Genomic DNA, 13,015 nt, shown 5'->3' on the forward strand with positions numbered 1-13,015 from the left:
GAGAATGTATATGTAGTTTTATTTTGTTCTTATCTTATTACGATAAAATAAATAATAAAAAAAAAAGTTTTAAAAATCACTCAGACCCTGACCGAATTGTAGGACAAGTTGAGAAACTACTATCTTCTCGTCTCACTGTGTCTGAGACCTAGACAGGCCCATAGACTTGCATTGGCAGTCCATCTAGTTCACAGCCCAGTAGTGAAAACACTAAGGGGGGGGATTAATGAAAGGCCCGCCCCCCTTTTTCACGGCAGGATTCACTAAGAGACATACGCCTCTTAGTGAATCCGACCGGCCGGGCACCTGAATCTGCTCCTGGCATACCAAATCTACACCTGCTTCCAGCGTGGTAAATGAGGCGCGGGAGGAGGCCACGCCTCCTCCCCGCCTCATCACGCCCCCGCAAGCTCTGCCAGCCCGCACATCGGGCGAGCGAGGCGCACGCCAGGGAGAAGGGGCGAATTTGCACCTTCTCCCTGGCGTAAGCTTAGTAAATCCCCCACTATGTGTGTACTTCTGATCAGTTGTAGTCTGAACTCAGTCGGACACATCTCTGCAGCGCGCGCACGGCTCCATTCATTCTCTATGGACGCCAGACCTATCTCCACAGCGCTCGCGCCGGCTTCTGACTAGGATATCTCAGTCCCGGGACCGGGAGCCGGACTCGGCGGTATGAGGTCAGTATAAGGGGATCTAGCTGCGGGTCGGGAGCCTGTCACCCCGGCATGGGGGGGCGACAGGTCTCCTTTAAAGGGGCACCATATCAGGCTCTCTGCCCATCAGCGCGCTCAGAGAGATGATTGACAGGCAGAGAGGCCAGTAACAAACCTCTCTGCCTGTCAATCATCCCTAGAAGCGCTGATAGGCAGAGCGAGGTGACTAGGTATGGACAGGGAGCTGCCCGCCTCTGCCTGTCACACCCCCGGGTGATTAAAGTCCTTTTCTTTGGGTTTACAGCTACTGCTGCAGCCGCGGCCGGTATGTGCCAAGGCTGCTGCAGGAGCTGTATACAGTGTTTCAGGGAACCATATCAGCACGATTGGGCTGATTGGTTCCCTTCAACCCCCCCCAACTGATCAAAGTTTTTGATATCTTTTTTTTTATGAGAGTGGCCCTTTAAGTAATACTATAAATTTGTTTAACACTCATCTATAATACAGCCAGGTGCATCAGGCCTTAGGCCAGTTTGGACTGATGAAATCAGGCCACAAGCTCCATATAAATGTATCCTACAATGTAGTATGACAACTGGTAATGTTAGCTTATTGTCACTTTCACAGCAGAAACTATTTTATTCTGCACACAGGCTATGGCCATTACAATGGCTTCCCTATAACTGTAGTGTTTCCATTGTCTTTTGTACTGAACAAATACTGTAATTCAGGATTATCTCCTCCCTACTGTGAACCTAGAAATAGCTTGGAGAAGCAAAACGGAGCATCCTTGTGCGATGACCATATAACAGACACAGACAGCTGTTTTCTTAAACAAAAGATACACATTTCAGATTTATTGAATACAGTACAAAAGGACAAATACTTATTAACATAAATAAGATGTTCATATCTTGTGTTTTCCAAGTCTCAGATGAGGAAACTCACAATACATCCTCCTTGTCACAAGGTATAAACAGTAGAATTGCTCACTCCTTCTGAACTCACATGTCGATCATCTCATGACTGTCCAAGTTGACGTAATAAAATATATGTATAAAAGTAATATACAAGCAGGCAGTAACATCTTCAGTATCTGTACTTTGTGGAGTAGTCCTTGGGAGACACCACTAACCCTCTGCCCTTTCTGGCACCTCTGTACACAGTTTCCACAATATCAATCATCTCCTGTTTGTCTTCCATTGCCCAGTTAATCTTGTTGTTGTTACCAGTGCCTAAATCAATCATAATGTGCTTGTTCCTGTGGAAGGAAAGACACACAAAAAAAATTATAGCAAAAGCAGTACTAAAGAAAAGCAGCATAGGTACAGCCCATAAAATCTATGGGGGAGATTTATCAAACATGCAACCAATCAGATTCCAGCTTTCATTCCTCACAGACTTTTTGGAAAATGAAAGGTGGAATCTGATTGGTTGCTAGGGGCAACTGAACGAGTTTCACTTTACACCATGTTTGATAAATCTCCCCCTATAAGCGTAGATATTCCTGATGTATTTCACATATTTTGTGGAATACATCAGGAAACCAGCTGAATGATATTCAGTGGTATACCACTGCCAGATGCATCAATTGCAATACACTCACCACAGTCCAAAGCTGGCTACATTCAGTCCATTTATGCTCTTTTTTTTTTTGCAGACGCAAATAACTGCATCAAGCGTCACTTTCGGACTTTGTTGGGGCTACAAAAATCATTGGATCCTGATAAAATGTCAGATTCTGCCATTTTTCCGACGCATACCACAAAATAAAATGTATGTATAGATGTAAATGTAGCTTAAGGGTACAAACCCACTTGATGTATTTGCTGCGTGAATCAGTCTTAAAAATAAGCAGGCAAAACGCAGGTTGGCTTTATACAATTGTTCTGCGTTAAAATACGCAATTGCGTATTTTTGAAGCGTGAAGCTTGTGTTAGCAAAGCATCAGTTGTTAACAACCTGTGCGAAAAACGCATGTAGCTTCACGCTTCAAAAATACGCAATTGCGTATTTTAACGCAGAATAATTGTATAAAGCCAACCTGCGTTTTGCCTGCTTATTTTTAAGACTGATTCACGCAGAAAATACGTCAAGTGGGTTTGTAGCCTAAAGGGGATTTCACACACAGCCTTTTGCGGCAGTTGTTTGTGCAGTGTTTTTTTTTTTTTTTTTACATAGGCCCCGTTCCCTAAGCGGTTATTGGTGTGTGTCATTCTAGGGGGTGGGGTCTATGCGGTGATGACTTCACTGATAGGGCCGGGCTAAGTGGCGATTAGCCAGCGAAGCCCAGCCCACATATACCAATCCACAGATAATAAAAAACACTTTTTACCAGAACAAGCACCATGACGAATAATATAAAATAAGTAATGAAAGCTGTAACACTTACCCTTTACACCTGTGTAGAGCAGTCAAAATGCAAAAAGGGGGTGACAGTGTCACTTTAAAACAACAGCAACAAAATGAATATTTGGAATGATTCTTTAAGTGTCACTGTCAATATAAAAAACTTTTGGCATGTCATAGAGACATGTCAAAAGTTTTTATCGGTCCGGGTCTAAGTGTTCAGACCAGAAATATAGATCAATAAAAGAGTAATAAATCTATAAATCTTACCTGAAGAAAAACATGACTGTACAGGGATCATATAACTCATACATTTTATTAAAATCTGGTACTTCTGTTATATCCACCAGATAAATCACAGCAAAGTTTTTCACCTACAGTGAAGAATAAGATAATGTACAATTTTAGTTCTTCATGTTACAAGGCATTGCAGACATACAGCAAATGTTTCTAAAGAATAAACTGCGCAAACTCAAAACATATCATCCATATCACATCATCATCCAAGGTTCTACATTTAGGGTACCTTCACACCTACCGGATCCGCAGCAGATCTCACTTCTGCGGATTCGCAGCGAGATCAGCTGCGGATCCAGTATCATTCACCCCTATGATAGCACATACTCGCAGCGGGATTGATATCCCGCTGTGAGTACGTGCTTTAACTCCCTGGTGCCCGCAGCCCCGTCCCATCAGCCCTGCCGCTGGCATCCTCCATCCCCGCGCCCGCCGCCGAGAGCATACATTACCTTCTTGGCGGCGCAGCTACAGTGAGGTGGTGATCGGCTGAGCAGGACCGGAGCCGGGAGCCTCACTGCAGCCGCGCCGCCGAGCAGGTAATTAATGTTCTCGGCGGCGGGCTGCAGGATGCAGGCTCAGAAATGGAGGATGAAGGGGACGAGGATGAGGGCGGCGGGCACCAGGAAGTTAAAGCACATACTCACAGCGGGATGTCAATCCCGATGCGAGTATGTGCTATCATAGGGGTGAACGATACTGGATCCGCAGCTGATCTCGCTGCGAATCCGCAGAAGTGAGATCCGCTAGGTGTGAAGGCACCCTTAGGGTGCCTTCACACACACACCAGATCCGCAGTGGATTTCACACTGTGAATTCGCAGCGAACTCCGCTGCAGATCCAGTGCCTGTTCATCCCAATGAGAATACATACTCGCAGCGGGATTGATATACCCCACCGGCCAGAGCATACATTACCTGCTCTGCGATCCGGCTTGCTTTGGGGGTTCCCGGGGTCTGCCTGTCCCACTCAGCCAATCAGTGAGCTGCCTCGCCGCAGCCACTGATTTGCTGAGGGAGACGTCCAGCCGAGAACCCCCGAAGCAAGACGGATCCTGGAGCAGGTAATGTATGCTCTGGCCGGTGGGGGGTTAAATTATATACACACAGTGGGATATCAATATCTGCAGCCGAGTTCGCTGCGAATTCACAGTGTGAAATCCACTGTGGATCCAGTATGTGTGAAGGCACCCTTAGAGGGAGATTTATCAGACTGGTGTAAAGTGGATTCCACTTTTCATTCCTCACAGATTCTTTGAAAAATGAAAGGTGGAATCTGATTGGTTGCTAGGGGCAACTAAGACAATTCTAATTTACACCAGTTTGATAAATCTCTCCCTTAGGGTCCATTTACACAGAAAGATTATCTAACAGATTATCTGCCAAAGATTTGAAGCCAAAGCCAGAAACAGGCTATAAACAGAGATCAGGTCATAAAGGCAAGCCTCAGATTTTTCTTCGTTTCTAGTGTCAAAGTTTTTATTGAGGAAGATTTAATGCATACAATAAACAGGATCAAGGCAAAATCGTCCCACGCAGGGGGAATAAAGTACAATGTATACCTCCTCCAGGTTTGGAAGAAGAAAACATAAGATCAAGGAAGAGGAAACATAAAACAAACAAACAAACAAACAAACGGATATACAGTATTAGCATACAAGGTCGTTCAAGTGCCTGCAGGATTTAAACATAAAGGGTAATAGAGTCCTTGGGGGGAGTGGAGGGTTCAGCTCATGCATAGGTACGGAGGATTGCATTGCTAGGAAGCTAGACGGAGCATTGAAAGTAGGGATGGGGTGGTTGCGAAGTCTAGCCATGGGTGCCAGACTGTGGTGTATCATTCAAGTGTGTCAGTACGGGTGGCTTCAATTTTTTCATAGAGCATGATTACATTCACCCTGTCAACAACTGCCTGGACTGACAGTGTGGGAGATCTCCATTTGGCCGCTATGTGGATTCTGGCAGCCATAAGGACGTGTTGGAGTAGTTTATGTTGTTTGGAATTAGTGGAGGGAATTTTGTCTCCTAGTAGGAGTGCTGATGGCCTTTTAGGGAGGGCTTTGTGAAGCAGGGAGGAGAGAATTACCAATATAGAATCCCAAAAGCTAGAGACCACAGGGCAGGTCCACCAAGTATGCAGTGTATTGCCAATATCTGAGCAGCCACGGAAACAGGTCGGTGGCACATGGAGATAGAATTTATGAAGGAGGCTGGGCACATAATGGACCCTATGTAGCACCTTAATCGAGGATTCCATAAGAGATACTTGTCGGCTTCCTTTAGTGATCTGTTCACAGCAATGATGCCATCGCTCTGGGGATAGTGTAGGAGCAAGGTCAGTTTCCCATTTGATCATGAAAGGTAATTTGGTCTGTGGGGGGGGCGGGGAGTTGAATGTGGAACAAAGATCGGAGATTATCCCCTTCCCAGTTGGGTCAGAACGGCAAATGTGTTCAAATGATGAGAAGGAGGTGCTAGTATTGCCTTGCCACGGGAGGGATGCGAAAAAATGGTAAATTTGGCGTAGTCTAAACCTGAGGTTCTGAGGGCGGAACGACGTGGACTTGGCGGAATCTGTCTAAAGGGACTAATATGGAGTGGATTTTTCCTCTTTTCAAATCCATTACGGGCTTTAGCTTCAAATCTTTGGCAGAAAATCTTTCTGTGTAAATGGACCCTTAGTGTGCAATGAAAGCTTCTAATGTGCATGCTAAGTTAAAGTGGTTGTCTAGCGAAAATCTTTTTCTTTCGAATCAACTGGTGTCAGAAAGTTATCTAGATTTGTAATTTACTTCTATTTAAAAAATCTCAAGTCTTCCCATACTTATTAGCTGCTGTATGTCATGCAGGAAATGTTGTCTTATTTTCAGTCTGACACAGTGCTCTCTGCTGACATCTCTGGCTGAGACAGGAACTGTCCAGAGCAGGAGAGGTTTTTTTTATGGGAATTCAGAAAAAAACGAGACAAAGTTCCTGTCTCGGCCAGAGTCAGCAGAGCAATCTCGGCCATAGTCAGCAGAAAGCAGTGTGTCAGACTGAAAATAAAAAATCATTTCCTGCATGACATACAGCAGCTAAAGTATGGGAAGACTTGAGATTTTTTAATAGAAGTAAATTACAAATCTTTATAACTTTCTAATATCAGTTGATTTGAAAGAATTTCGAAGATTTTCGCTGGATAACCCCTTTAAACAAGTCTATAGAGTTATTATACCATAATGTGCCTTTGGGCCTTTATCGGACTGGTATACATGAGTAACAGTTTCCACATATAAAAACATGCTTGCTTCAACTATGCTGTATGGTAATAGTCTCATATGTAAATCTTTTAGTTGCTATGAAACTAGGCATTTTTGTCAGATTATGGGAGTTTTAGTTTCACAACAGATATGTCTTACAATTTACTGAGAAATACCAGTTCAGTCTCATTTATTGCTAAAAACCCTGAAAAGACAATGGGGAACATGTCCAGCATCTGATGGAGAAATAATAGGGTGTATGGTACGAAATCTCATTACATACGGAGGGATTGTGTCATTTGCCAATTGGTTAACTGACTTTTTTATGACCAGCTTCATTGTGATAAAAACCCTGTGCACAACATGCAGTATGAGGCTATGTTCCCACACAGTATTTTTAACCTCTTAAGGACGGAGCCCAAAATGGCCTTAAGGGACGATTTTCAATTTAGCGTTTTTGTTTTTTCTTCTAAGACCCATAACTTATTTTTCCAGCTACTGGGCCATGTGAGGGCTTGAATACAGCGATCTGCAGTTTATATAGCGTTTCTAATGTTTACTATTTATATTAAGGGTAAATTCACATGGGCGGATCCGCCGGGAGTGTCACGCACGAAATCCGCAGCTAATCCGCACTACACGTATTAATAATAATAAGAAGAAGAATAATATGTGTATTGCGGATTAGCTGCAGATTTCGTGCGTGAGACTCCCGGCGGATCCGCCCGTGTGAATTTACCCTAACAGTAAAACTTTTTTTTGCAAATAGGTGTGATTACAATGGCCCCTTTTTATTTTTTACTCTTATAGCATTTCGATTTTTTCACCTACGGGGCTGTATGGGGTGTCATTTTTTACGCCATGATCTCTAGTTTTTATTAATACCATATGTGTGGAGATGAGACATAATTGATTAATTTTTATACATTTTATTTAAAATAAAATGTAATAAAAATCATTAATCCTGACGGTTTTTAAACTTTTTTTTTTTTCTTATGCCGTTCACCGTGGGGGAACAATATTGATTTATTTTATTAGATCGGACGATTACGCACGCTACGGTTTATTGTATATTTATTAATTTTTATGTGTTTCATTTATAAAATGGGAAAGGGGAGTGATTTAAACTTTTATTGGGGGAGGGGATATGGTGTGTTTTTTAAAACTTAAAAAATAAAAAAAATAAAATTTTAACACATTTTGTGTCCCCTTAGGGACATTTTTACATTGGATTTTTAACACTGATCATTGCTATGCCATAGCATAGCATTGATCAATGTTATCTGCGATCATTGCATAGAGCCTGCCTGTGCATAGCATAGCATTGATCAGTGCTATCTGCGATCATTGCATAGAGCCTGCCTGTGCAGGCTCTATACAGTGATCGCCGATCTGACTGCCGGGAGGAAGGTAAGAGACCTCCAGCAGTCAGATACAACGATCGGAACCCCCGCAGTCACGCTGCGGGGGTCCCGATCGGTCGGTGAGAGGAGCACAGCTCCTGCCACTGATGTAAATGCCGCAATCGCAGCACTGCAGGGGTTAATGGCGGGCGGCCGCACGATCATGATGGCCCGTCATTACCAGTAAGGACCTAGCTGCATATAGCAGCCGGTCCCCATAGGCTTCGAAGTGAGCTCAGCTCCTGAGCTCACTTCAAAGCGCCGATGGACTACATGCCATGTCCATGTTTTCCTGGCAGCCCTAGGGCGGCATGCAATCTCTGCAGCCACCGGTAATCAAATGCCGAGTCTTTCAGTTACCGACTCGAACACTTTTGACAGATCAGCTTAACACTAGTCACGACCCGACTCCTAGAGCTATGCGGGCTGTGGCTGCTGGAGAAGATGATGGCAGAGGGATGCTCAGTGTCCCTCCAGTGCCCTGTGTCTTATAACTTTTGGGGGGCAATACAATACTTCAATAAAAATGTTCACCATACTTTTCCTTTAATATGTACCAGTCCAGCAATTGTAACCCCTCATGTTCACACTGACCTTCTCAGCTATGCTGTACAATACTTCATCCATCTTCATACATGTTGGATCCCAGTCATGTCCAAAGCGGATAACCAACACACGGTCTTCCTCAGAAAGGATGGCCTGGTCTACTTGCCAGCCATTGTGCAAATGTGGAAGCATATAAGACATGATGGCAAGTTTCTTTTACCCTTTCAAAAGATGATATAAAACAATTAATAATACATAATGATGGTTACAATAGAAATGATTAGTATTGAACGGACCTGTCAAACTGGTTGGGTTTGGCAACATTCTTCGACCCCTCGGCATTTGATTCCCAAGGGCTGTAGAAGTTGGAGGCCATCCTAGGGAAAACATGGGTAGAGCCATAGGCTGAACCCAAAGAGTTTGACAGTTCATTTCAACACTAGATAAAAGTTGGCCCATAGATACCTATAGGTATGACCATTTAAATACATTGATATTGGCCACACATCCCATTTAGACAGAGAAATGTGCAGCCTATAACAATGATTTTAACAGCTGCACATAAGATCAAATCGGCCAACGAGCTACCTCCCTTATGGTTCATCTGATTCATTTAATTTCTGAAGCCAAAGCCAGAAATGGATTTGAAAAGAGGAGAAATCTCAGTCTTTACTTTATGACCTGTTCTCTGTTTATAGTCTATTCCTGGCTTTGACTTCAATGATCTGTCAGATAAATCTCTCTGTGGAAACACACCTTAGAGCACCGATCACTGCAGAGCGCCAAGTATCAAGCCATGAAGCCGATCACAGGGATTCTCTGTAAAAGCATGATCCTATTCTTCATTATATGTTAAAATAACATAAATAACACTTGGAATGAAAGTATCCTCTTACCAATTTCAGGCTTGCACCTAGGGCTGGGCGACATGAACGATATGCAAAAATATCGTCATCAATTCGGATGACGATATAGATTTTCGCCATATCGTCATATCGCGATACATGCCCACGGAGCGGTAGTGAATAAGCTTCTCACTTACCGCTCCGTGGTACCGCGCTGCAGGGCCTTTCATTCACACATCGTCAGCGCGCTAGCCAACGATGCGTGTGACGTCAGGTCTCTCCCAGTGCATGCTGGGAAGAAGACGCGGCCCGTCTCGCCTCGCGGACTCCATCAGCCAGCCCTGCAGGAAAGGTAAGTAGCAGAGGGGTCAGGGGGTGCAGATGGCTATGGCATGGGGCTGATGATGGCCCAGGCTGGGGGGACATGATGTGGCAATGGCATGGGGCTTGGCTGGCACATAGGGAAAGCTGATGATGGCATAGGGGAGGGGGAGATGACTGGCACCGGAGGGGGGGGGGCTGATGACTGGCAACGGGGGGCTGATAACTGGCAAGGGGGGGGCTGATAACTGGCAAGGGGGGGGCTGATAACTGGCACAAAGGGAGGGGGCTGATAACTGGCACAAAGGGAGGACTGATAACTGGCACAGGGGAGGGCTGATGACTGGCACCAGGGGTGGCTGATTGCACAGGGGAGGGCTGATGACTGGCACAGGGTGGGCTGATGGCACAGGGGAAGGCTGATAACTGGCACAAGGAGGGGCTGATAACTGGCACAGGGGAAGGCTGATAACTGGCACAAGGAGGGGCTGATAACTGGCACAAGGAGGGGCTGATAACTGGCACAAGGAGGGGCTGATAACTGGCACAAGGAGGGGCTGATGGCACAGGGAAAGGCTGATGACTGGCACAAGGGGGGCTGATAACTGGCACAAGGAGGGGCTGATAACTGGCACAAGGAGGGGCTGATGGCACAGGGAAAGGCTGATGACTGGCACAAGGGGGGCTGATAACTGGCACAAGGAGGGGCTGATGGCACAGGGGAGGGCTGATGACTGGCAAGGGGGGGGGGGTGATAACTGGCACAAGGGGGGGCTGATGACTGGCACAGGGGAGGGCTGATGACTGGCACCAGGGGTGGCTGATTGCACAGGGGAGGGCTGATGACTGGCACAGGGTGGGCTGATGGCACAGAGATGGCACAGAGATGGCACAAAGGGGGCTGGTTGCACAGGGCTGAGCCGCTGATGGCACGTGGGTGTGCCGTGGTGTGTGTCACATTATCTTGTTAATGCCCATGCTGTTTGGTTCTAGTCTTCTTTATTGTTAATTTAAGATGTGTTATTTTCGTCGTTGAAAATAACGCTTTATAAGTATAAAAAAAACCTTGGCTCCTAGATTCTGATGAAATTTGGCAAGCCCTGACATAAGGGATAATGGTGCTGGCTGGGAGAAAGGATGATGGCAAAAAATGGCATGGGGCTGATGTTGTATACACACACAAAAAAATTGATATATCGTGATATATCGTGCATGCATCAAATTATATCGTGATATAAATTTTAGGCCATATCGCCCAGCCCTACTTGCACCCTTAGGACGCTCTATGACGAAGGGTGCAAGCCAGAAATGTGCAAGTAAATTGTGTCATGTGTGATTTATTTATCTTTTTAGTTTTTAATATATAAAGGAGAACATTGAGACTACATTCACACGTTCCGTGCATGGTCCATATATACAGACAATGGTGCCGGGGGGTTCCGAAGTCCGGTCCATAACACATAACGACTTTTTAATTGCTTTTTATTACAATTTTTCTGGATTTGATGCGACCAAAAATAAGCAATTTTGCACTTTTTGCGCTGACGCCGTTTACCGTACGAGATCAGTAATGTGATTAATTAATAGTTCAGGCGATTACGCACGCGGCGATAGCAAACATATTTATTTACTTTTATTTAAAACATGGGAAAAGGGGGGGGGGTGATTCAAACTTTTATTAGGGGAGGGGGCTTTTTACTAATAACAACACTTTTTTTTTTTTTCTGGGGGACTTCTAGTATATACACTTAGATCTCTCATTGCGATCTTTGCTGTATACTTATACAGCAAAGATCAATGAGATCGGCACTCGTTTGCTTTCGGCTGCTGCAGCTGAAAATAAACGAGTGCAGAGTCGGGGTCGGCGCCATCTTGCAGCGGACCCCGGCCGGCACCACACATGGAGATCTCCCCCACTAGACACCAGGAAACGCCTGCATCCGGTAATCGGAGGCAGCTGTCAACTTTGACAGCTGCCTCCGATTACCTGATTAGCGGGCACGGCGATCGGACCGAGCCCTCTAATAGCCGCAGTCCCGAGCTACACGCGGCACCCGATATTGCGGCGGTTCAGAGCGGGGTCGCCGCGTGGCCCCGCTCTGAACAACTTCTGGGGACATATGACGTACCGGTACGTTAAGGTTCAGACCTAAAATCATCGTTCACCACCAGTGCATCGCTACGGTTGAATAGCGGTGTGCGTCGGCGACCGTCGATTTCAGCAAAACCATACATTACCTGTCCGGGCGGAGGTCTTCTTCTCCCGATCCCCCGCCGCAGCATTGGCTTCAGAGCGGGGCTGTCCGAACTGACAGACCGCTAAGCCAATCACTGGCCGGGACCTCTGCGGCCAGTGATTGGCTGAGCGGTCTGTCAGTTCGGACAGCCCCGCTCCGAAGCTGCTGCAGCTCGCGGGAGAAGAGGACCTGCCCCCGGAAAGGTAATGTATGAAGCAAGGGCTGCAAGGACATCAGTAATAATGTCCCTGCAGCCCTTGTTTCACGATCATCGGGGCCGTGGAATAGGCCCAGTATACGAGCGCCGATCTAGCAGATCGACGCTTGTTTACGTCGTTGATCGGGCCCTGCTCGGCCTGTGGAATAGGACCCTTACAGGGGCCCGTCATGTATTACATAGCACTAATTACAATAACATGGACCCATAGCAGCACATAGTGTGCAGTAGAATGAATGGGCTCATGACCAGATCACAATAAAGTTGCAGGCAGGTGCAGTGAGATGTACAGCAGTCTTCCCATGGACAAAGCACATATCCATAGACCACAAGGTGCAGCCCGGGTACTACGGTCGGTGGTTACATGGGGCCCTCGTGATGAGAGGTTACATGGGGCAGGCACAATTCTGTCAGAGACATCAGCCCCAGCTCGTGAGCCCCGCAGCCCCGAGCCACCCACACCGGCACTTACCGCGTAGCCGCCGCCGGTACGGATCTCCTCCAGCACACATGCAACAGAGACCGATCCGCCCACAGCCCCGTACAGGAACCTCCTGGAAACTTCCACACCGGACGCCTATGCCGCCATGTTTAACAAGGGCAATGGAGAACGACGGCCTCTTCCTTATTCAGAAATAAAACCTACGTCCTATATTATTCAATACTCGGCACATTTAGAATTCCTAGTCACAAATTCTGTTGCTTTTTTGTAAGAAAAACAGACAAAAGTTCTGCTTAATGGCTAATGCCCAAAGTAAAGATGGCGGTCCACGCTTCATCCAGAACGCATGCGCTCTAGGGCCGTCCCAGTGACGTCAGGATTGTGACTCCGCCCGTGTAACTTGCTCCGTAGTAGCACATTCGGTTGTGTTATGGGACGGCCGTGTTATCATGTGTCCCCCTAAT

General features: G+C 46.0%; 1 protein-coding gene across 1 annotated transcript; it reads right to left on the reverse strand.

Annotated features, from left to right (window-relative positions):
- Positions 1-1,481: 1,481 nt before the first annotated feature.
- On the reverse strand, positions 1,482-12,768 carry TXNL4A (thioredoxin like 4A). The gene is made up of 4 exons (XM_069960136.1): positions 12,582-12,768; positions 8,538-8,710; positions 3,276-3,379; positions 1,482-1,917 (listed from the first exon to the last, which is right to left on the reverse strand). The coding sequence occupies exons 2-4, from the start codon at positions 8,688-8,690 to the stop codon at positions 1,746-1,748; spliced, it is 429 nt and encodes a 142-aa protein (XP_069816237.1). The 5' UTR covers positions 8,691-8,710; positions 12,582-12,768; the 3' UTR covers positions 1,482-1,745.
- Positions 12,769-13,015: the final 247 nt, after the last annotated feature.

The sequence above is a fragment of the Dendropsophus ebraccatus genome, chromosome 2, assembly GCF_027789765.1.
Source record: "Dendropsophus ebraccatus isolate aDenEbr1 chromosome 2, aDenEbr1.pat, whole genome shotgun sequence".
Lineage (NCBI taxonomy): Eukaryota > Metazoa > Chordata > Amphibia > Anura > Hylidae > Dendropsophus > Dendropsophus ebraccatus.